General features: G+C 30.7%; 1 protein-coding gene across 12 annotated transcripts; it reads right to left on the bottom strand.

Annotated features, from left to right (window-relative positions):
- Positions 1 to 444: 444 nt before the first annotated feature.
- On the bottom strand, positions 445 to 19,247 carry LOC143248910 (protein-L-isoaspartate(D-aspartate) O-methyltransferase-like). Of its 12 annotated transcripts, none has more exons than XM_076497892.1 (8): positions 18,772 to 19,242; positions 14,991 to 15,050; positions 14,563 to 14,699; positions 12,759 to 12,863; positions 8,597 to 8,717; positions 3,574 to 3,659; positions 2,238 to 2,415; positions 445 to 861 (listed from the first exon to the last, which is right to left on the bottom strand). In XM_076497892.1, the coding sequence occupies exons 1-7, from the start codon at positions 18,785 to 18,787 to the stop codon at positions 2,239 to 2,241; spliced, it is 702 nt and encodes a 233-aa protein (XP_076354007.1). In that variant the 5' UTR covers positions 18,788 to 19,242; the 3' UTR covers positions 445 to 861; position 2,238. The 12 variants fall into 12 exon arrangements, with proteins under 12 accessions (XP_076354007.1, XP_076354016.1, XP_076354011.1 ...); XM_076497901.1 differs by having other exon boundaries at positions 14,991 to 15,081; positions 18,772 to 19,232; XM_076497896.1 differs by having other exon boundaries at positions 14,991 to 15,118; positions 18,772 to 19,226.
- Positions 19,248 to 23,427: the final 4,180 nt, after the last annotated feature.

Here is a 23,427-nt window from a genome sequence, read left to right on the forward strand (position 1 = left end):
GTATAGTGATGAATGCTGAGATTCTATTCAAACACCAATCTTTCAACAGAAAAAGTGTGGAAGTATTATTTAAATTTATTATTCTCCACGTAAAATCTTAACAACTTAGTGTGCTACGTAATCATTAGCCACTCAAGTGTAAGTTCACTTCCATCACTATTTTGTTTTTTTTATTTTTTTAAGTTTAGTAGCCAGTTCTACATAGGGTTTTTACTTGTCCAACATAAAAACTAAAGGATGCATTATGATAGATATTTTAGAGAATACTTTGATATAAAGATTTCTTTTTCCAATTATTTTGTAATTTTTCAAACTATGCAAAGAAAGAAGTTGAATGTTTGTAGATACAAGGGAGCTGCAATTATTTGAAGTAAAAACTAATTTTAATTAATTATGTGTTTTACTAATTTTAGAAGTGATGCTTCTAAAAGAATGATTCCACAGAACATTTATATTATTTATTTTCAAATAATGTAGTATAATTTCAACAATGTGAAAGATGCAACATCATTTTTCCAAAACAGATGAACCTATTACTTAAATACGTCATAAAAGTTGGTTACCTTTAAAACTTAGCAACATAACTGTATTCTTTTTTTTTTTTTAATTTCAAGAAAATGTCCTAAGAATTTTGTTCAAACAACTGAAACAAGTGTTTAACTGACCATAAATAATAAACTTGAAATGAAATGAAATAAAACTTGGATCATCAGAAAAGTTGCATCAAAAGATAAGACTAGCAGAAAATAAAGACACACAATCTATCAAGCACTTTTTCATAAGGTAAATAAACTTTTTCTAACAGAGTACACACAAAAAAAATGAAATCAACACATATGCTGGAGCTGACTTCTTGAGTATCTGAAAAAGGAAATAAAAAATAAGCACTAGTTTCAATTAGTGAAAACTAATAAATATACTATTATAATCCTTACTATCAATGAAAGAATTATTACTAACTAATCATAAATGTTATATTGTATACTTTTCATATTTTCACACTAACTGTACAGTTGTAGACCTATTTTTCTCACGTACTACGACTCTCTCAAATATTGTGGTTTATACATATTGATTTAAAAAAGTAAATAAAAATAGGAATAACAGTAACATTTAATACTGTACTTACAGTTGTTTCATTTTATTCTACACAGGATGTTCAAACAAATTTAATAACATTTTTCTCTTTTCATCTGCAGGTACATTTGATACCATATGAAGTCTGTGCGTACATACGTTATAATACAATATAAATTTAAAAAACAACGAAATACCAACATATCAAGAGATGTTATATTTACACCACTTTGGCTAGACTTATAGCATGCAAAGTAAACAAAAATTTCTCAGGTTAACAAATACCATTCTAATAATTAGCAAAAGGTAACAAATGCAAGTCTCTTGATGTAAAAGTATTGAGTTTTATCTGTAGTTCAGAATATATCTTGAACAAACATAATTAAACCCTCAAAATAAGCCAATATACCAAATTCCATGTTATTGAAATAACATCTATAGTGCCATGCTTGCCACAAGAAAAATAAAGAGTAATCTTAAATATGGACTATATATCTAACTTTAAAAATACTTCAGAATAAGCCTAGATAACAGACTAGTTGCTCTGATGTTCCACTTTGTGTTATAAGACAATAAAAAAGTTAAAGTTATAATCTGATTTAGTGACAATTCTGAAAGTTGAATTATAAATGTTTTACCATATAGTTAGTTATCTCAAGAGTTTTTTATACAACAATGTAAGTGAAATAGGTAATAAGTGTGTACCTGCAATGATAAGCTACATTTTATTAATGAATAGTTTCTCTGCCAGAAGTCATAATTTGTTGTATGCCATTTGATAACTAACTTACAACATATTATTAATAAATTAATTCTCAAAATATCCTACACCATTCCTTTTATGATATAAACAGTTTAATAAGCCTATAAGGTTTTACACATCACAGTTAATTTTCATGAATTTATTTTTACATTTTAGATCAGTTTAACATCTACTGTATAGCTGCAAGTTTTTGAACAAAAAGACTAGTTCTTGTCTTATGGTATAAAAATCACAAGATTTTTCATAATTATTCCATGACATAATTAATAATAGAATCAGTCCCTTCTCATCTAATGAACTCCACTTGAATACATTTGTTTTTCTTTATTTCTTTCAACACAGTTTAACAGTATTTTTTGAGAAACTAATCATGACAAAGAAACAGACAAAAACATACTTTATTTTCCAGGCCACTGTACTTCTTTATCTGTTAAAGGTACATAAATCACACCCATCAAAGACTTCTTCTTAATCTTTCCACTGGGTAATTTATCTATTTGTTCTAAAAGTTGATTATGGTGTTCTTTTCCAACAGGTACTATTAGTCGACCACCAGGTTTAAGTTGTGCAACCAGCTGGATGTAATTTAAAAAACATATTTAGTGGTGAACAGAGGTATAAAAACTTTAAAGAAAGTATGTGATCAATACACACACACACACACACTGTTTTTACTCTTATTTAAAAACAAAATAGAAGTGCATAGCAGAATGTCAGCTAGGTATGAACCTGAATTACTCTACAATTTATAAAAAACAAGTGCAGTACATACTTGCCATCTGTAAAATCAACATCTAATATTCATATTTCAAGTTACAATACTGCTACATCATTACCTGGATGTAAAATTATTAAGGTTATGTAGATTTTTTTAATATAAACTTTCAGCTGATAAGTTTTAGGTAAATAAATAAATATTTGTAGCCACACTGCTTCAGAAATAATCAGTTTACAATTACTGATTTAAAAACAACAAATTAAATCTTATAGAATTTGTGTATACCCTTGTTATACCCAAAAACTCATTTACTGCAAACAGTCTAAGGTTGCCCAGCCTTTTAACTAAATCTAGTAAACTCAATGTTTTACTTACAATATACAGGTATAAAAGTGTACTTAAAAAAAAAATTACATTTGAAAGCCTGTAATGACCTTCTATACGACTCTGTTATTGAAATTAGGCCAATGAAAACTTGTACTAGTCCAAGGTAAAGTTTTGTAGTTTGGTTGTAATGATTTCATAATTAAGGTCCAAAGTATTGCAACTTAATCCAGTGTTCTATAGTGACATCTATATAAAACTAGTTAATGTTTCCTAGTACCTCACAAAATGTCCTAAAAATGTTCATGTTCCATAAATAAATCTATAAAATTTGACATTTATTTTAAACACTAGAATAGAAAATGTTTTTTTAATTACTAATACCAGTAAATGTTACCCAAAAACTACAAAACTAGTAGCTGACATAATTAATGAAGAAACACAAACTATTTAAAAGTTATTTATATATATATAAATTAAAAAATTACCTAAGATATTCCATATGTAAAATACAAAGATATTTTCCCAACAGTAAGTTCATCAACAAACTTTTATTAGCATGATTTCTTCCTTATATTTGGCTGGTAAGTAAAACTGGCACTTTACCATGTGAAGGAAGTAATTATTCAGTTAAAGAGCTTATAAACAGCAGAAACAATAATGTTTTAAAACAAAAAAGTGAAAAATTTACCTCATCTGGTAGCTGAGAAGCTGCTGCACCAACATGGATTGCACTATAAGGACCTTCACTTGGATAACCTTTTCTTCCATCACCAACTACACAAAATGTTAATACACTTATCACTTTTAAATACATATTTCTGTCAAAGAAAACAATATAGGATTAAAAATGACTTAAACATTAGCTACATTATGTTTTAACTAAAAATGTTATTCTACACATGTTAACACTTTAGAAAAGCTATTACTGGCATCATTAGAGAGTTAAGACAATGAATAGTATCTTTATGTAAGAAAGGATATGTGAAATACATTTTATGTTGGCCAACAATAGCAGACATCTTTTCAATAGCCATATTTTTGTCATAAATTATGAGCCAGCCAGGATTGTTTGATTTGTGTTTTCAGTAAGAGATAAAATCTACCTGGACAAACTTGTCTGGATATCAAATATCAAAGTGTTTCTTTATTAATTTTATTGTTTTGGTGGAGTTAATTAAGTTTACCAGTCATGGTCTTAATAAATTGAGCTGAAGGATCTTGTGAGAGTTTCTTATTGTAATTAGTGTAGTCGAGTTGGCAGTTAGCTTCAGCTGTATAGTGATCTTCGTTATGAACAACACCTCTGTCTGCTGCCTTTGTTATGATATTGTTGTTTGATTTAAAAGATTGCATTGGCCAATTCTTTCATTTTGGTTAAGATTAGTATGATTTTATTTTGAACATTTTAAGATCCATACTGGTTTGTTTCTGTATTTCGCACAAAGCTACACTAGGCGTATCTGCACTATCCGTCCCTAATTTCAGAAGTGTAAGACAAGAGGGAAGGTAGCTGGTCATCTTCACCCACTACCAACTCTTGGGCTACTCTTTTACCAACGAATAGTGGGAATGGCCGTCACACTATAACGCCCCCACGGCTGAAAGGGTGAGCACGTTTGGTGTGATTAGGATCCAAACCTGCGACCCTCAGATTACAAGTCGAGTACCACCTGGCCATGCTGGGCCAGATCCATACTGTGCTATTTTCTACTACTTTAATATAATATAATTCTCTAAATGTGGTTCTCTCTTTGGAGGAAGCATTCACAAAGACTTTTCTTTGTAGTTCAGTGTATGTTGATTTTCAGTAAGGCTGATTTATTGTGAAAAAAACTGAAGTCTTAGTTTTTGAGAGAATTTGTACAGTTCAGAAAGAAGTTCAAGTACATTAACAAAGTCATTCTTTTGTAGAAGTTGAGACCTTTACTAAGGAGACTGAGTTCTGTTTCTGAGAGAGTTATGTCTGAAAGATTAATAATGTTAGAGATATGAGTGGAGTTTTGATCATTACCTGTGTAATTTATGAGCTCACTACTATTTTTAACAGGTTTGTTAGTTTGAGAACATTCATGCCTATTAAAACATGAAGCATTTTTAAAAACTCAAAATTCTTATTGTGAGTTAAAGGGGTTTTGCTAGTTTCTGGTGGATTACTTAATGCTGTGGTAGTTTATTTACAATAAAGAGGATGACTGGAAAAGGTGTTAGAAGCATTTATTGAGTTGGTGTTACTTGTAAAAATCTTATTTCTGTTATTCACTGCAAAAATAATGTATCAGCTCTCTAAAGTTTTGTACTTGTTTTCCTTCAAGCAAAAGGTTGTATAGACAATAACAGTGAGAAATTTCTTTATCTAGAATATCAAAAAAATGTTTTAGTGATATTCATAAATCCCAAGAAGTTGTTGTTCATATGAGATGGAGGTAAGTTTCACTTTTTATTCATTACAGACTAGTTACTTGGCATGTTTATAATGTGTTGCATGTTTCTCGGTAAGTTTCAAGTTTCTGAAATAGTTGTTTACCGTTGTAGTAATAATCAAAAACGTTAATTTCAATTAACTGTGTATACTAGCTCATATAATTTGACCAACCTCATAACAACTGCGTGACCATTAAATTATACATACTGTAACTCTAAATGTACTTTGAATAACTTCATGAAATTTGATAAGCTTTTAATACATGTCACAAGTATGTTGTACACAAAAAACAGGATATTTAATTACAGACTAGTTACTTGGCATGAATTTATAATCAGAAAAATATAAAATAGTGTTAGTAGAAGATAACTTTCATGCCAAAAATAAAAATATTTTATTTTTACCTTACACTTTTCATTTTCACTTATTCTTTGAAGACAATACTTTGAAATATTGGTTTTTTTAATATATTCATAATTTCAACTGTTTATATTCTCCTACACAATTTATTTCAATTTTATAGTTTTACTGCTTGACTTTTACAAAGTATAGTTTACTCATCTATAAAAAGCAAAACAAAGTGGGAACACATTAGCAGATTCTTATACAGTGCAATTATATTAGGCACATTGTGAAACATAGATCCAGGCCTAAGATCATTTTCAAAAGAAAAGTTTATGCAGGTTTCATATATGCATTTTAGAGCATAAGTAATATACAAGTCACTAAAAAAAAAACTAATTTAACTTACTTCCTAACTATCCTAAAAACAGGTTAAAATTAATAATTAATGCTATGAGCATCAATTTTGCTTACATACATTCACAGTAATCACTTCCTTTGAACTAATATCTCTTGCTGCCAACTTCAAAAGGAACACTGACTGCTTAGAAAATAAAATAAACTAGTCCAACAAGAACAGATGGTTTTGAAAACCATATTAGAAGTTAAGGGCAAAAGAGAGGGTATATGTGAACAAAATAGTTTTATTGGAAAACAAAATGAAGATTCTGTTAAACAAATTGTACTTGAATACTACAAGACAAAAAGGAACTATTTTGTGTTGTTAGCATGAAAATCAACTTTCAATCAGATCGACTACAAAAGTACTTGTATGTATCTTTACCAGAAATACTCTTTAAATATTCAGATTGATTCTCCAATACAGTGTTAGTCCAATGAACTGATGCTGTATGCAGTGTTAGCATGAAGTGGTACTACTTCTGTTAGCACAGGTTCCACTTTATAGAACCTATTATTAATAGATCATGTTCTATACTATAGAAATTAATCAAGGTAGAATATACCCACAATTTATGGAGTCTATTGCTGATAACACATGCTTCTAACAAACTCGAGCTGTTACTGAGGAAAATTCTCAGTTTAGATTAAACATGTCTATGAACTAATTATCTCTGAGTACATACTTCACAATTTTGACCAACTTTGTAACCATGAGACTTTACATACTATAAATATGAATGCATTTAAAGTATTTTCATAAAATTTGAAAAGCTTTTAGTAAACATTACAAGTCTGTTGTACAAAAAAAAATGGATATTTAATAGTATTCTTAGTGAAAACTTGTCTGAGAATTTACAGTCAGTCAGGCTTAGATTAGTTTGAGTACAAGATAATTTAATAAAAACATTTCTTTTTATCTTGCAGTTTTCACACACCATTTGCACGATCTTTAGAATTTCCTAAATCGATACTGAAAGTTTTTATTCACTAAAACTTTATATTTTATCTGTTATTTCCTCTACCTTAACAAGTAAATTTAGAAAATCTGAAATGTAGAAAATATTTAAAAGCTGAAAAATACAAAGTAACAAAACCAATTTTTCATTCTGAAATACCTGCATATTGTAACAAACACAATTTATTCTGACATTTAAAGGTAAGTCTTTTCAAATTTGGGTTAATTAGATTCATTGGTTTAAAATTGTACTTAGATCCTCTTGAAGTACACTGAAAGCCATTTACTATAGCTGAAGATATTTGTGTAAACAAACTATTAAATTACAAGACCCCATAATCCAAATACAATCATGTCATGATTTATTTAATTTTTCATTTAAATTTTAGTGTTTAACCTAATAATTTTCTAATTTTTTATAGGTTAGTTACTTTTATAACAAACACACAAAAAATTACATAAAAAAACAAGAAATGTATTACTTCTGAACACAGTCCTTTTGCCACTGATGGACAAAGCACAACTGTGAACTTACTTTTTTCTAATAAACTTGATGGTCCAAAATATTAATTTCTATTTCAAGTATTCAGTTTAACACAAACATTATCATAAATAATAAGAAAAATGTTCTAAAACTACTATAATTGATTGGACTTTTTAAATAATCTATAAAATGGTTAAAAACATTGTTAGACAGTTAAGCTAAACATCAAAAAGACAGACAAGGAAACAATCTAAATATTGGGTATAAATAATTCAGTAATAAATCTACAAGAGATTTATTAACGTTTTTTGAAAGATAGGATGTGACATTTTGTTTACATCACACTAAAGAAAGATATAAAGATAGGATGTGACAGCAAGGGAATGTGGGTGTAACATTTTGTTTACATCACACTAAAGAAAGATATAAAGATAGGATGTGACAGCAAGGGAATGTGGGTGTAACATTTTGTTTACATCACACTAAAGAAAGATATAAAGATAGGATGTGACATTTTGTTTACATCACACTAAAGAAAGATACTTGAAGTTTGTCTTGAGCAATATCCATAATATAGGTGAATAAAATAAAGCAATGGGCAATTCAGAGTGAAGAAGCATCACAAATTACAGATAAGTGAAGACTGAGAACTTATTCCTATATTTCATTTTGAAATTAGAAAAATTAATGTTAGTACAATATTAAAACTTGAATTATAAAAATCACATTTTAATACCAAATATAATTCTTCAGAAAAAGCAGTGACATACACACACTGCCTCATCCATTCTCACAGGTTATTGTGTACTAAACCATACAGCAGCTAAAATGTCATCACAGAGACAAGACTTAACAATATACAGTTCCACCAATCACAGTTTCATGTGTGTTATAGGAGGGTAGCACCACTCTTTAGCTAAGTAAACATGCGTTCACTGTCTCTGGTACACTACGTTTAGCTCTGCCAAATATCCTGTTAATTTGGCAACATGAATACTAGCTTTGAACAGTCAAAACCTTTAAAAAGTCACTCAAAATTGTTGAACCATATAAATGCAAAATAAACAACTTAGTAAGATTACACTAACAGAATAACTCCAACTTACCAATCATTTTGATTCTTCCAGATTCTAACAAATGTGGTTTATCTTTCTTGATGTTTTCTTCTGACATGATCACCAGGTCTTTTATATGATCAATACCTACAGCCAATCCTGTCTCACCAACCTAAGTTCAAGACTTACATCAGTTAATGTTTTATATCTGTTTTTAATTAAAACACAAGCAAAGTATTATTACTAGTTTACAAATGTTAAGCTATGTGAAAATATATATTTTTGTTTAAATGTTTCTGTGTGATGAACATGTTATTAGGTATTACTAAACAATTACGTGTATATATAGTTTAGCAAGATGTGTTAAAAAAGCTAATGAAGTTCACATGGACTACCATCAGTAATTTTAAACTTAATGGTTTTTCTAGAATTTTAAAGACACTCAGTTAAATTTCCATGGTCTTTTATATGTACAATATTTTACAAAATGAAGAAAAGTACCCCCTCCCTCTTTGCTGACTCTTCCTGTAGTAGACATATCTGATACACACTACTGAGTAATTATCAGGTTTATAGTAATAAGCTCCTCTTACTTTTCACTGCAGGTGGAAAAATGAAGTTACGGAATTCTGAAACTTTTCATATGATCAGACAATCTTCATGAAATGTCCATCACTTAGTCATAAATACATACATGTAAGGGTAATGCTCTCAGGTAGTTACTAAAATACTTAAGCAGGCTTATCCATAGTACCTATTAAAAAGTAACTTTTAATTGCTACAATATCTTACTTAGTGCATGTGACTGAATGCTTACTTGTGCTTTTCTTTCTTCACTCATTTGTCCTAAATAGGGATTATATAAGCCTTACAAAAAAGTATTTTTGTATTTTCAGCTTTTATCATGCTGTAACTACACACGTTTGTCCATTACTTTTAGACATGTTAGAGGAAGCAGTTTGTGCCATTTTGATGAATTTTAAAAAGATTTAGGTTACAAGATTGAAGAGTTGAAAATTTAATTCCTATAATCTAATATTACTTGGACCAGAACATTACAAAAGTGAAAGAAGAATATTTTTAATTTATTGGCAGGTTATATGTTTTTGCACTAGGAGTTGTACACGTGTAATAAAATTCAAAGATGAGAAAAAAAAAATCTTAGATTTTTCTGCTTCTTTATAATTACCACCAAAGTAATGAAGGTTTACTCAGCATCAAGGGCAATAAAACCAATGGTGAAATTCTTTTTAAAAACAGCTACAAGTTCTCAACCCTTGCCATGACATTGCCTCACAGCATATAAAGTATCAATTTTTTAACAAATTAACAGAATTTCTTACACTCTTCAAAATAAACTGACAAAAAATACAAAAAAGTAATGGCTTCCAAAAATGAAGCAGTACTCAACTTGGAACATGAAAGAATAAGGTGCTGATTTATGGTGAGAATTTGATCCCTGGATGAATCAATTACAAACTGTTGAAATGGTTCATTTATTGTCATTCAAAGTCAAGAGTTTATTCGACACCTATTAAACTATCAAGCATATTAACTAATGAATCTAAAAGACAATGTTTTACAAAATCATTGCTTAAAACTGTATCAATAATAGCTGAAGCACTATAGCAACCGAGTCTTGTACTCATTAAGTTGTATATTACAAACCCATGTTTAAAAAACGTGAAAGCCATGTTATCTATAGTAGAGCTTCTAAGCTGCTGCTCAGACATCTTAGTATAAAACCAACTTAATTTTTACACAATAACTATAACACTAGATCCAATACTTTAAAATAAACTGTCTCAAAACCACATTCATTACATCTAAAGCTCTGCAGAAGATAAACTAAACATAAAATTATCTATATATTAGAAACCAATGCTTTAAAAAATTACATTTCAAAATAAAACTACTGCTAAAGTTCCCCAGCTGGTACTCAAATACATTGGCTTAATACATAAATGTTTTTTATTTTCTATCTACCTAAAATGCGTAAACCTGGAAAATGTTTAAAAGATACAGCCTAATGAAGGAAGATGAGCTTCAAGATTACTTCTACCTTTTGAGGTGCAGTATTCAACATTTTTAACTTTAAAATAAAAATAAATCATAAAAGATTAACAAATTAAATATATCAAATTGGTTGCAATATAGGAAACTTTAAACAAGATACTTAATGAGCCAGTACACAGGTAGAATAAAGTTTAGTAAAAAAACAAAAACTTCTATAAGACTAAATGCTAGAATAAGGTTTCTGATGTCAGCCTTCATTTATCCATAGGATAAAAAAGAATTACTTGTTAGCTTTTTAGAGGAAAATAAATTTTCTAGTTATTTTGGCATTAATGCATGTATGACTACAAAAAAATATACTCCAAAATCATGCTGTAAAATATTTGGTGAAATACACGTATGTCAACATCAGAGTAGCAGCACTACCCTTTTGGTATTTGAATGAAGTTTTTATAACAGACAACTTATTTTCTACAGTACATTCTACAAAACAAGATATGCAATGTATAAAAATATGTTATACATACATGTCATAAAGATATATGTAAACCTACAACATTGTAAATTTTTACAGAAATTAATTAATCCTTTCACAAAAGGTCAGGGTTCAAAGACCATATCATCCCATTTGTTGACTTGCATTCAAAATTTCATTAAATTACTAATTTAATGAATTTATGTCCATAAGTTTGGAGTCAAATTGTAAATTATAATCCAAACTTTAATATATTATATGAGTTAAATTCTTAATATAAAAGTAAATATTAAAAAAATAATTTAAATATAGATTTTAGTGAGTCATATGGTATGTTGAATGCAGTACTGTTTAAAATTACATGTTTGTGATGTCAGAATACTAAGTCTATAATTTCATACAAATTAGGAACTCAAATTCCTAATATTGACAAGTTAGAATATAAAATAAGAACTTTATCTTTTTTTATTTTGCTGAGATATGACTAATGTACTGAATCAAACACAGTGGCCCTGTTTAACTCTTTCCATTTTTTTTTGAAAGAGTCCCTTACATACTCTTACTACAGTATACGACATATGAATAACAGATTAACAATTTAGAATGTCCCCAGAATGGTTTTCTCAGCCATTTTAATCTTTGACAAAGCTATTGTATTTTTTCGATCCGAGTTTTCAAGGTGGTAGGTTATGTCTTTAGTCCGCTCAAACTTTCATATTTTTTAAAATCTAAATAAATCTTAGTTACTAAGCTTAATAAATTATAGTGGAATTCTATGGTATCAGTATAGTTAAGTTTTTCTGTTTATTCAACTGTATATATAAAACCTAAAACAAATTGATTAATATCCTCATGTGTGAATTTTTAAAAGGATATGTAACCTATGTCCAGCAACAACCAAGTATAAAGGTCATAGTGAGAAGAGATAATTGTTTGATTTGTTGTTCTGTATTTTAAGAAAAATATGTTTAATAATTTATTGCTAAATAGTAATAATCTATATACATAATATTTAATAATTGAAATGTGACTGTACATTATAAAATATTATTCCACTAAAATGCAGCCAAGACAGAGAAGACTAAAAGTCAGTTTTATATTACTGTATACATGACCTGTATACTATATATAAATAAAATGTTACGAGACTTAAGCTATTTAGACTAAACACTTGTATTTTCATGTTATAATATGTAGTCGTTCTAGCAAGAAAAAGAGGATAATTAATATTTCCTAATTTTTTATGACAGTTACAAGGTTGATTAAGTGACAGACCCCACATAGTTATAGAAAAAAAAAAGTATTACTGAAAACAAATATTTGAAATGTATTTAGGAGGTTTTAAGAGATTATGCAAATATTTGAGATTTTGAAGACAAAGAAGAATTTTTGTAATCATAGCATGAAATCACTCTGCAATCACACTAGTAATAAAACAAACTCAATATTTTCATAAAGAAATCTTTAGTAAAAATATTTCATTAAAAAATCCAATTTTTTGTATACAAGTTAATTGTAATATTTACTGAAGGTCTACTAAATTTTGTGAAGATACACATGCTGTATCAAACATTATAGTACAAATACTTAAGTTTGCAAATGTGTAATGAACAAGTTATACCAAGCCAGCTGTGAAAGAGTCAATTTTGTAAAAAACTTTTGAATTTAAACATGGAAAAGTAGAAGTACACTTATATTACCTCAAATTTCCAAAGAACATACCATCAATGCCATGCAAGTGGTGAGGTAGCCACTACCCGAACCTACATCTAATGCCCTGGCACCTTCATATAGGTGGTCTTTCAGTAGCTCTAAGGCATAAGCATGCTGCATACAAACAAACAAACAGTTGTTAAATAACTTACTATCTATTTCTAGAAAACAAAATATTTAAATGTCTAAATACAGATTTACGTCTGTGAGGTCTACAATATAGTTCAAAGTTGCAATTTTTCTCCATCTAATAGTAGTATTATAAGAATAAATACACACAAATCAAATCATTTAAGATACTTAAGGCTGATATATATATATATACAGAACCCTAAACAAGCTTTCCTGCCAGACACATAGTCACTAGTAATTGTATTTGTTATTAACATTTAAATAAATAAAATTGTTCAATTAAAATATTTTAAATTTAAATCTAACATTAAATCATTTAGCATTATAAAAATCTGAAAATGTAATTTTTCTAGCTAACTACCAAATAAAATATTTATAAAAAAAATGAAATAGAAACATTTTTCCAAGTTAGCTCTAAAACAATAGATGACTGATAAAACATTGAACTGCTGAATTTATAATATTTTTCCTATATTTGTATTTCACGTAATTTAACACAAGTTCATAACTCTTACTGGTACAGGGAGGTAAACAGTCTGTAAAAATATAAGACTAATAATTGCAGAAAAGTTGCATATTGTCCTGCAAAGATGCATGTTTCAGCATTGTAATGAATGAAAACAAGTACAAAATTTGATTGCATTGTATTTATTCAGAAATTTACAATTTTGTTTTTACAAATACTTCTATAAAACACCATTACTGCAATATTTCAAATAGTGTTTGATTTCTATAGTACCACTTAATATTTAATTTTAATGATCTGTTTTCTGACATAAACAGTACTAGGCACAATTCAGGTAACCAAACGAGCAACTTTGTACTTACAAACAAACAAAGCTACTGACTTTATCTGTTGTAAGAAATTAGTGACTAGAAATGGTGTTCAAGCTGCCTGATTGCATAGTTCTTTGGTATTTGTGGCAAAATTTATACAGAGAATTTAACTTTAAGCTATGACAATCATTCGATGCAGTTAAGGCAAAGCAAGAAAAAATTGCTCAGTCAGTTGTTACCAAGCTTATTGTGCAAGTTATAAAACTTTTAAGCTAAACTTTGTAGAAATGTTAAGGTTTATAACTTAAGAAATCTGATTTAGCAGCTCAACAAAGAGTTACAGAAAGCAAAGTAACTTGTCTGTTGCTTGAAAAAATTGTGTTACTTTTCAGTAATATGAAGAGTTAAGACTTTCTCAGGGTACCCCCATAACCATGTATGGCTGCATATGATCATGGTTCTTCTAATTACATTCAAAATTGAGCACTATAAATTTTAATTTTGTAGGAACTTAACAAAGTCAGTAATTACTAATCAACTGTTTAACTCTGTTTTCTATTTTATATATAAATGTTATTTTTTTCTGAATTGAAACTGATTTTCAAAAAAATAAGATTTAATACAAGGAACTGAAAATGTATTTTCAATTCACAAGCATATACACAACAGGCATAAGTTCACCATAGTGATTTAATTTTATTCACTTATTTGTGTGTTGGCAGGAATATCAAAACATTACTGCAAGACAATTTTCATCAGATATGTGATAATCGCTACATTTCCATGAACTGTTCTTCTGAAATGATATACATGTAATTCTACAGGCTGGATCAGTTGTTGTCCACCTGAAAAATAAAAAAAATTCATTATAATTTTTACACATGTTTATTGAAAATAAGCTTACCATATGAGGGGCACTTATAGTAGCAGAATATCCTATTCCCTGAGGAGAATCCATATAGGGATTACTTTTGCAGTAATGAGCTCTATCTACAGACAGCATTATTCTCTCCACTATTTCACTGTGAATTATTCCATTTTCTGAAAACAATAAATTTCTATATTAAAACAAACTACAAGTAGACACCCTCTTCAAGTTTTTTTTGTGTGAAATTTTTCATAAATAATCTAAGTAAAAGAGGTCATAATCAGACTGTGCTTTCAAATTGAGTTTTTGAAGCTGCATAATGAATACTTTTCTTATATGGAATTTTTAATGTGCAACATATCTTTTACATAAGATGGTTTTAGTCAAGTTTTATGTATAAAAGTTTTAATTCATAAAAGTTGAGCTGACTCTCAATAAACATGTATCTCCAGTACTGAACTTACTTTTTAATTTCTGAACCATCTCTGCATTGTTTCTTCCACGAGAAAGCCAGGCCATATTCACTATTCCATGAACACCAAAAAAAAACTGTAGCTAAAGAAAAATTCCTCAACAGTGGGGTCATCTATACCTTATGAAATACAAATTTAAGACAGGCAGTGCAATATTTAAAAATTTAGATTATGAAGAAACAAAATACATTCAATGAAATACAAATAGTTAATTTTCACTATTAAATAAGGAGTTGTTGTTTTTTATTACATGTACATTTGAAAACTACTACTGTTGTACAGACTAAATTTGGAGATAGTGCTTATATTTTCCTTACCTAAAAATGTACTTTCAATAGATAATAACCCACACACCCAGATCAATTACCTTCCTCAACATATCTGGTAAAGTGAATTGTGTACCACTAGTTTCAAGTCAACTCCTACTTAATTTCTAGTTATTTTTACATGAATTGCAACACTGCATCATGCTTGAAAAGCCCTCTACCAATAGTAGGGAAACACATCTTCATGCACACTAACTCCCCTTATGAACTTGCACTCATGAATCTTTATTCTTTAACAGGTTAAGAAAATATTCAAGAGATATTGGGAGGATGGGTGGGAAAATGTGTAGAGACAATTACATATCAGAAATACATTTTCAAGTAAAATATAATTTGATTTTCTGTAAATTTTGTCATAATCTTCTTTTGATTTCATATCATGTTGTTATTGTTCTTAGTTAAATTTTCCAATTTTTATTCTTATTTTATTTTACGGTTTCTAGTTTTTAATTTTCTGTTTTCGTGTACTCAATTATTTCAGTGACTTCATCACCTCATATAATGATTGAATTTCACTACTTGACCTCATGGTTGTCATCTTCAACAGTTAAAGTTTAATAAAAGTTCTGTTTTACCTTCTACAAATAAACTCTACTCATGAAACCATTGCAGCAATGTAGTTCCTTTCTTGGCAAATTGTTTTATATTGAATAGAAAAAAATAATTTAGCATCTAGTCTACACAAAATAATAATAAATTACTTTATTTTCTCTTTTAACATTTCAACAAACTTAACACTTGTATTACCATAAATACATTACAAGTGACTTAAATTAACATAAAACAAACCAACATATTTGTACAAAGTAACTGCAATAGCTAATACACTGACTGGCTCATTGTCTGAAAATACTATCTATCTCCATAACTATGCAACTATACCTCTTAAAACACTTGAAACAATTCACTTTATAACTAGCCTCACAATGATTTATGGAATGCCATGTTTATAGATTAAGTTTGAACCTATTATAACTTTAAGTCAGATCCTAATAACATAACTTTACATCATATAATTAGAACATTCCAAGCATTATATTTAGGCTTACTTAAGCTTCCTAAACTTAAATAAGACCTGCAGTCCCCTCTTTCTTACTTTTAAATTACATTAAAAATATAGTTTATAACAATATCATTGATGGTAACACTCTTCCAATGCTATTGCTTATTCACATTCAGGGTAAAAAGTAACAAAATTTCTACATTAGTATGGAAACAGTGCAACTAAATTCTGAAGACTATTTACCATAAGCCAGCATTCCAATTGAAACAGGTAAATAAAAATGTGGTAATAAAATTTATAATCTAAGAAAAGTTTGGATTATATCAGTCAATGCTACAGTTTGCTAGTGAAATAACTACCAAGTCAAAAGTCACAATTAAACAATGTAGTCTGGTGTATTATTTAAATACTGCTACATTTTAGTTAATATAAATGGTCATAATATATGAATGGTTGATTTATTATGTTTTACTGAGAATAAGTTTATTTTATTACACATACATGCAATCAGGACAGATGTAATTAGGTCTCTCATATGGGTTATACACTGTAATACTAATACACATTTTAACCCTTATCACATTAGGCTTAAACTAGAATAAACAGTACATCTTGTTAATTTAGTTAGTGCTAAATCTTTTAGTTATAAGAAGGTAGAAGTGTGACTGTATTATTCAGAGAAGGGTTGCTTCATAAGATAATTTTTTTTAAAAAATCAATATAATCTCAAGCAACATTTAAGGTTTGAGCCACAGAAAGTTTGAATTTAATATTCCTTTCACTTAAGATAATGCCAAGTGATTTGCTTGTTGAGAATGAAAAGTTTTTATTATAAAATATTAAACAAAAGGCTACTAACACCTGTACACTAAGACAGTTCTCAAGATAAGGTTCCATATTATTTCATGAGTATGTAGTAATAAAATAAAACACATCTCACTCTCCCAAAGAATACATCTTATGTCTGGAAAATATTTGGATTTTCTAAATTCTGATTTAAAACACTGAATTTGCAGAAAGTCATGTAATAAATTAAGCCTTAGGTATTAACTTCTACAAGGAGTCTGGTTAAAGAACATAATATAATTTTGCATGGGTTAGAGGAATTGTAAGGACCACTTTATGACTGTTAAATGAAGCAGAAATATTTCTAAGTTTTTATGAGCCAGTTTTTTGAATGGTCAACTACAGGTAGAAGATACTTTGTGAATACTCTTTTGGCAGGTGTCAGACATTCTTTTAGATGTTTAAGGAGAGTGAACTTAAACAGGAGAGAGCCAACACTTGCTGCAGAAGTGTGTGTTATATTTTAACTTGCACTGATCATGCACTATATAAACACACAAAACTTATGTATTACCAAGTGGAATAAACATTGGCTAAACGTTCATTTAATTACAAAATTCCTTTTCTGTCTTAAGTGTACTTCTAATACTATGTTTTGATTATGTAGAAATATGAGCATCAATACTACATCACTTCAATAAATTATGCAAGTAATATCAAAATTTATGAATACTATCAAAAGTAAAGTTAACAACAAAGCATTCATTTTATATTTTAAATATTTATGAATGTTTAATAACTGACTTAGTTAATATCACGATTTGTTTCTGATTATGTACTGATGATCTAAGTTCTGAAACTAGTGATGCATGCTTGTAACATTCTATATCATTAATACATAACTGCACAGTATCCTAATCACAAAGCACTGAAAAAATTGCACACTTTACTAAGTTAGCACAAAAAGTTATGGAAAAGCATTGTAACAGAAGACCATCTGACTCATCAAATTCACTCCTCTGCTACATTCAACCCAAAGTGTAAACATGCATTAAACGTAGTCTTTCACATCCTACACAATTAATGTTTTTAAAGAAATCCAACTAATAAAACACACATACCAAATCATAAGACAAACTATCCCACATGTTTACAAACCTAAACCATCAATTATAAAATCTAAACTACCAAATCATAAAACTATTACATAATAACATTCAATGTTCTATACAATTATAACTAGTAATGTAGAGGCCTGTTACAACCCTAACACTCACTTGACACTGATACTGTGTATGAAAGGTAGACGTTAGTCAGGATAAATGTACAACTAATTTTAGCACGAATTTAAAACTTTAATGATTAGCTGTGTTTTTATTTTCAAGTAAATCCAACTTACCTTCTCGTTTGAACTTTGAGTATCACATTATCAATACAACTTTATGTTATATTTCTAGTCTCAGTGGAATAATTTCTCAAAAAAAATTATTTTATGAATTCATACAAACAAAACTAACCCTCCACTTCCATTTGTCTCCACGCTTCTAAATGTTACAATACAAACATCTTATTTTCACGTAAATGAGTTTGCTTTCTACTGCCACATATCTGTCAACTCAATTATTATGTTGAAATAATAAGATCTATAATATTTTACCTCTTACGAATTTCATTCAAAGCAATCAGGTAGGCCCGCCAGTTGATGGTTCGAAGGAAACGATCTTAGAGTGTATTCTGTTAATTATCAATTTCTAAGTTGAATTGAGTTTGTCAGGAAAAAAGTACGGAATTACTGTAACGCACAATACTTTTTTTAATAGAAATAAACTAATGAAACAACAATAAGTGTGTCTTTGATGAACTGATGACAAAAAGGAAGTGATCTCTTAAGAAGCTCTTTCTCTCAGTTTCTCAAGTCCTTGTGTGCCCGTCCTATATCACTTTTACACAGTAAATTAAGTGTTTATTTTTACACAGTGTGTGCTCTGCCCACCACGACTTTGGTAAACTGGTTTCCAGCGACGTATGTTCGCAGATAAACCTCTGGGCCACTGGGTTTGAAATTACGAACAGAAAGTAAATGCAAAGTTAAAATAAAGTATAAAAACAAAACATGGTAAGACCTCAGATAAACAAAACAACGTTAAATCTTGCAAAAACCAGTAACTCTACCAAAGAATCTTGTGAATAAAGGAAAATCTGCTAAACAAAAGAGAACTCGGTTTATGATGATAAAAAATATAACAAAACTTAAACTAAGTTTGCACACAAAACATTTCTTCAGCAAGTGATATAAGTCTACGCATTTTCAAGCACTGGAACAGAAAAAAGCTCCAAGCCATTCCTCAATTTGCTGACAGAAAAGATAAGTTTCTACTCCAAAACGTTACGTGCTACTTACCATGCAAGAAATTTGGTTAAATGCCAATTGACGGATGAGGTTACACACAAACCTTGTAAAAAAGCAAACTTGTTTGTTTGTTTGTTTTTGAATTTCGCGCAAAGCTACTCGAGGGCTATCTGTGCTAGCCGTCCCTAATTAAGCAGTGTAAGACTAGAGGGAAGGTAGCTAGTCATCACCACCCACCGCCAACTCTTGGGCTACTCTTTTACCAATGATTGGGATTGACCATCACATTATAACGCCCCCACGGCTGAAAGGGCGAGCATGTTTGGTGCGACCGGGATTCGAACCCCCCACCCTCGGATTACGAGTCGAACGCCTTAACACACTTGGCCATTGACTCATTTGAATTATCAGATTCATAATTATTTAAACCCAGCATGGGGAAGTGGTTAAGGCACTCGAGGCGTAATCCCATGGCCTCAGGTTCGAATCCTTGTCACACCAAACATGCTCGCCTTTTCAGCCATGGGGGTGTTATAAGGTGACGGTTAATCGTTGATAAAAGAGTAGTTCAAGAGTTAGCAATTGATAGTGACAACTAGCTGCCTTCCCTTTAGTCTTACGCTGCTAAATTGGGAACAGCTAACACTAGTAGTTTTCGTATAGATTTGCGCGAAATTCAAACAAAATCAAAATTATTTTCCTTACTTTCTGAGAAAATAATCTGATGACTTTTGAAAAATCAGTTTTTACTTTAAAATACACGAGTGGATAGGGAGGAGAAACGTGAATGCTGAAATATTATAAAAATTAAAATTTACTATATAATTTCTTAAACCATAACGTTTGTGTTTTCGTGGGCTTATTGAGTTTAAAAGAATGCTTTTTATGAAAAGAATGGCATTTCCTAAATGTACGTACACTCATAACTGAGAGGAAACTAAAGGCGAAATGTTGACTCTAGAAGAAGTTCTCTGCTCGATAAAGGACTTTTGCCATTGTTGTGAGGTCCATGATATCAACCAACTTGCAACTACTGACTCGAATAAATTTGTTAGCATCTGCAGTGTCCAGATTCTTGAAACAAATGGTATCTCTGAGAATCAATCTCGAGAGAAGGGAAGCACAGATAACAGAAGTTTACTGGAATGGAACACCACCTGTCACCCTTGAGTTAAAATATTTTTCAAGGTGGAAAGATTTCCTATGACATCAATGGTAGCTCAGAATAACTGGACCATGTAGGACTGTACAATGTGCTACCTCGTGTAGCTCATTGCTCTGGAACAGGAAATACTGCTCTTCGGGTGTCAGAGTCCCAGTCAGTAGCTTTCATTTATAACTGAGGACTTCAGCAGAATATTCTCCTTGTATCTTTTGGGATTATGAGAGAGACAAAGAGGATTCGATTCAGTATTTGCGTATGAATCCAAGCAGATAAGATTCCAAGTACCTAAAGGAATAGCAAGAGATGGTCTAGACCAGTTGCTAAATCATTACAGGATTGTCACTGTCTAGAAGAGATGGACTCTTGAGCTTAGATGGTCCAATCCCTGATATCTAAATATCTAAATGAAGAACAGAAGGATGACCTGGAAACAGTAGTGTATAAGCTACATTGCCAATTCAATCCAGCGGAGAATCAAGTGAGCAGCTAGGGTGAACTCAAGGCTCAGAAGAGAATCAGCATTCATTAACTAACCACCCATGCAGATGATCTGTGCTGATTGCAATGTGCTCAGGAGACTTGGATAACATTTTGGTCAATTAGTTCATTAAATACTTTTGAATGGGTTTATACAACAGCATCTGAAAGTGAAAGGAATCTTTACCCCGACAGAGATAGCATCCTTGTGAAACAATTTGAAGTGACCAGTTTAAACAAGTCATTGGAGAGAAACAGATCTTCAGTGACAGCTTTAGTGGTTATTTCCATCATCAGATGGCACAACCAAGGTATGTACACCCTGGTGAGCTAGCTCCCTGTAGAAGGTTAACAAACAACGATCTCCACAAGATGAAAATGCAATGTAATTGTATTGACTTGTAGTAGGCCTGTCCACAAAGTATATGCTGTAGCTAGATTAATCCATGGGGTGTAGGTTTCATACTTCAGATACAGCCAATGCTTCTGCTTGGACATTTTCAAGGACCCAAAGAGCAAAGTAGAGCACTGGTTGAGGAAATACCCATACCTTGTTTTCAGTAAAAAAAAGGCAGATATAGCATATTCAGGCAATGGCTCAGTAAATTATAACCAAATAATAATATCAGCACTTCTTAGGGAAAGGTATAAATAACAGTCATTGTATCAACTGGTCTGAAATGACTAGCAGCACGGCAGGCAACACTGTGGCAAATACTTCAAAAACTGAAGGAACCCAAGTCTGGCTTGGCCACTAGCCTTGAGTACAAAGTAGACATATTGTCACAAAGAGTGTAGTGGTCAACGTGGGTGGAGCTTGATATGTGCCAATAAATTTACATTGGAAAGGAGTTAAGTTCCTGGTCAACACAAGAATAGTAAGGACTTTAGCAGATCTCGTGATCTTTCAAATCCTCTGCCTGACACCATCATTACATCTAGCAAATACCATACCAGCTTAATTCTGGCAAATGTCGTTAGATTAGACTCAACAAGAAAAGTGGATTTCTGGCTCAATCTTCGAAGTGTTACTTAGAGAATGGAGGTAGATGTTTTAAATCATGGATTTGGAAATGACTTCAGTACTGTGTAATTTGTCAATCAATTTTACCTTTGCAATCAGAGAGCTAATGTACCATGAGAAAAACACTTAATGTTATCAAGATTGAACCATGTAACAGTGAATTGCATGAGTGTATGAAGGGAATGATAATACCTCCATGTACATGGTTTAATCTGGACAAAGTCTATAGTATCACTATTATGAAAGTCATACTTGAAATAAACTATTTCCTGTCAAAAAAGCTGGTAGTATTAGCTCGAGAGGGGATTAATCTGACAAGGATGAAGTCTCAGTGTTACTTTGTAACTATGGGTGATTGGCTATGCTGCTGGATTGGTTGAAGAAATAGTAAGTGATGTAAAATAACCACTGCTAATGTTAATGCTAAGGCTTCATACGTCACACCATAGATGAAGGCAAATATAAAGCTATCAACACACGTAAGATATGTGATTAAAAGCTGTGATAACAATCTAGACCAGTGGTGCATAAAGTCTGGCCCGCGGGGCAAATCCGGCCCACGATGAGTTGCCGAGTGGCCCCCGATGTCCAACGGGAAAGTCAAACATAGAGAGTTCGCGCCTGTTCGAAGATTAAGCGCTATAAAAAATATGCATTAGAATAGATACTGGATGGTTCCATGTTTGTGTCGAGCAATAAAGAAAAGTTAATAAGCAAATATCGTTAATGCATAGGCATTTAATCATTGATGCAATGATGTAATATTTCCGTAATTCTGAAATCTCACGCGTTCCAATTGTTCTTCGAGATTTACTTACGAGCCCTATTTTGATATTATTTCGTAACAAAAATGGCAGCTAATCGTAAAAGAAAAGTTGATAATGAAAACCGGCCGTTTCATGATGATTGGACTGCGCAATACTGTTTTGTTCAACAATAGAAGAACGTGATTTGTCTGCTGTGTCATTCGACAGTAGCAGTGGCGCAGGTATCCAATATAAAACGTCATTATGAGTCGAAGCATAAAGATTTCCACAACGTTGTCGGTGATGAGCGAACAGCTCGAACTGAATATCTGCGGCGGTCGCTGAATCACCAGCAGGACGTTTTCTCAAAGCAGTCAGCAGATTTAGGTGCAGCATGTAAGGTCAGTTACGATATTTCGTTGATGATAGCAAAATCTGGCCAACCGTTCACTGATGGTGATTTTGTCAAGCAATGTATGATTACTGCATCGGAAAAGTTGTGTCCGGAAGCAGTTCGCAAGCTACAGATGGTGGCTTCGAATCGTATGACA

Source organism: Tachypleus tridentatus, chromosome 4 (assembly GCF_004210375.1).
Source record: "Tachypleus tridentatus isolate NWPU-2018 chromosome 4, ASM421037v1, whole genome shotgun sequence".
Taxonomy (NCBI): Eukaryota; Metazoa; Arthropoda; class Merostomata; order Xiphosura; family Limulidae; genus Tachypleus; species Tachypleus tridentatus.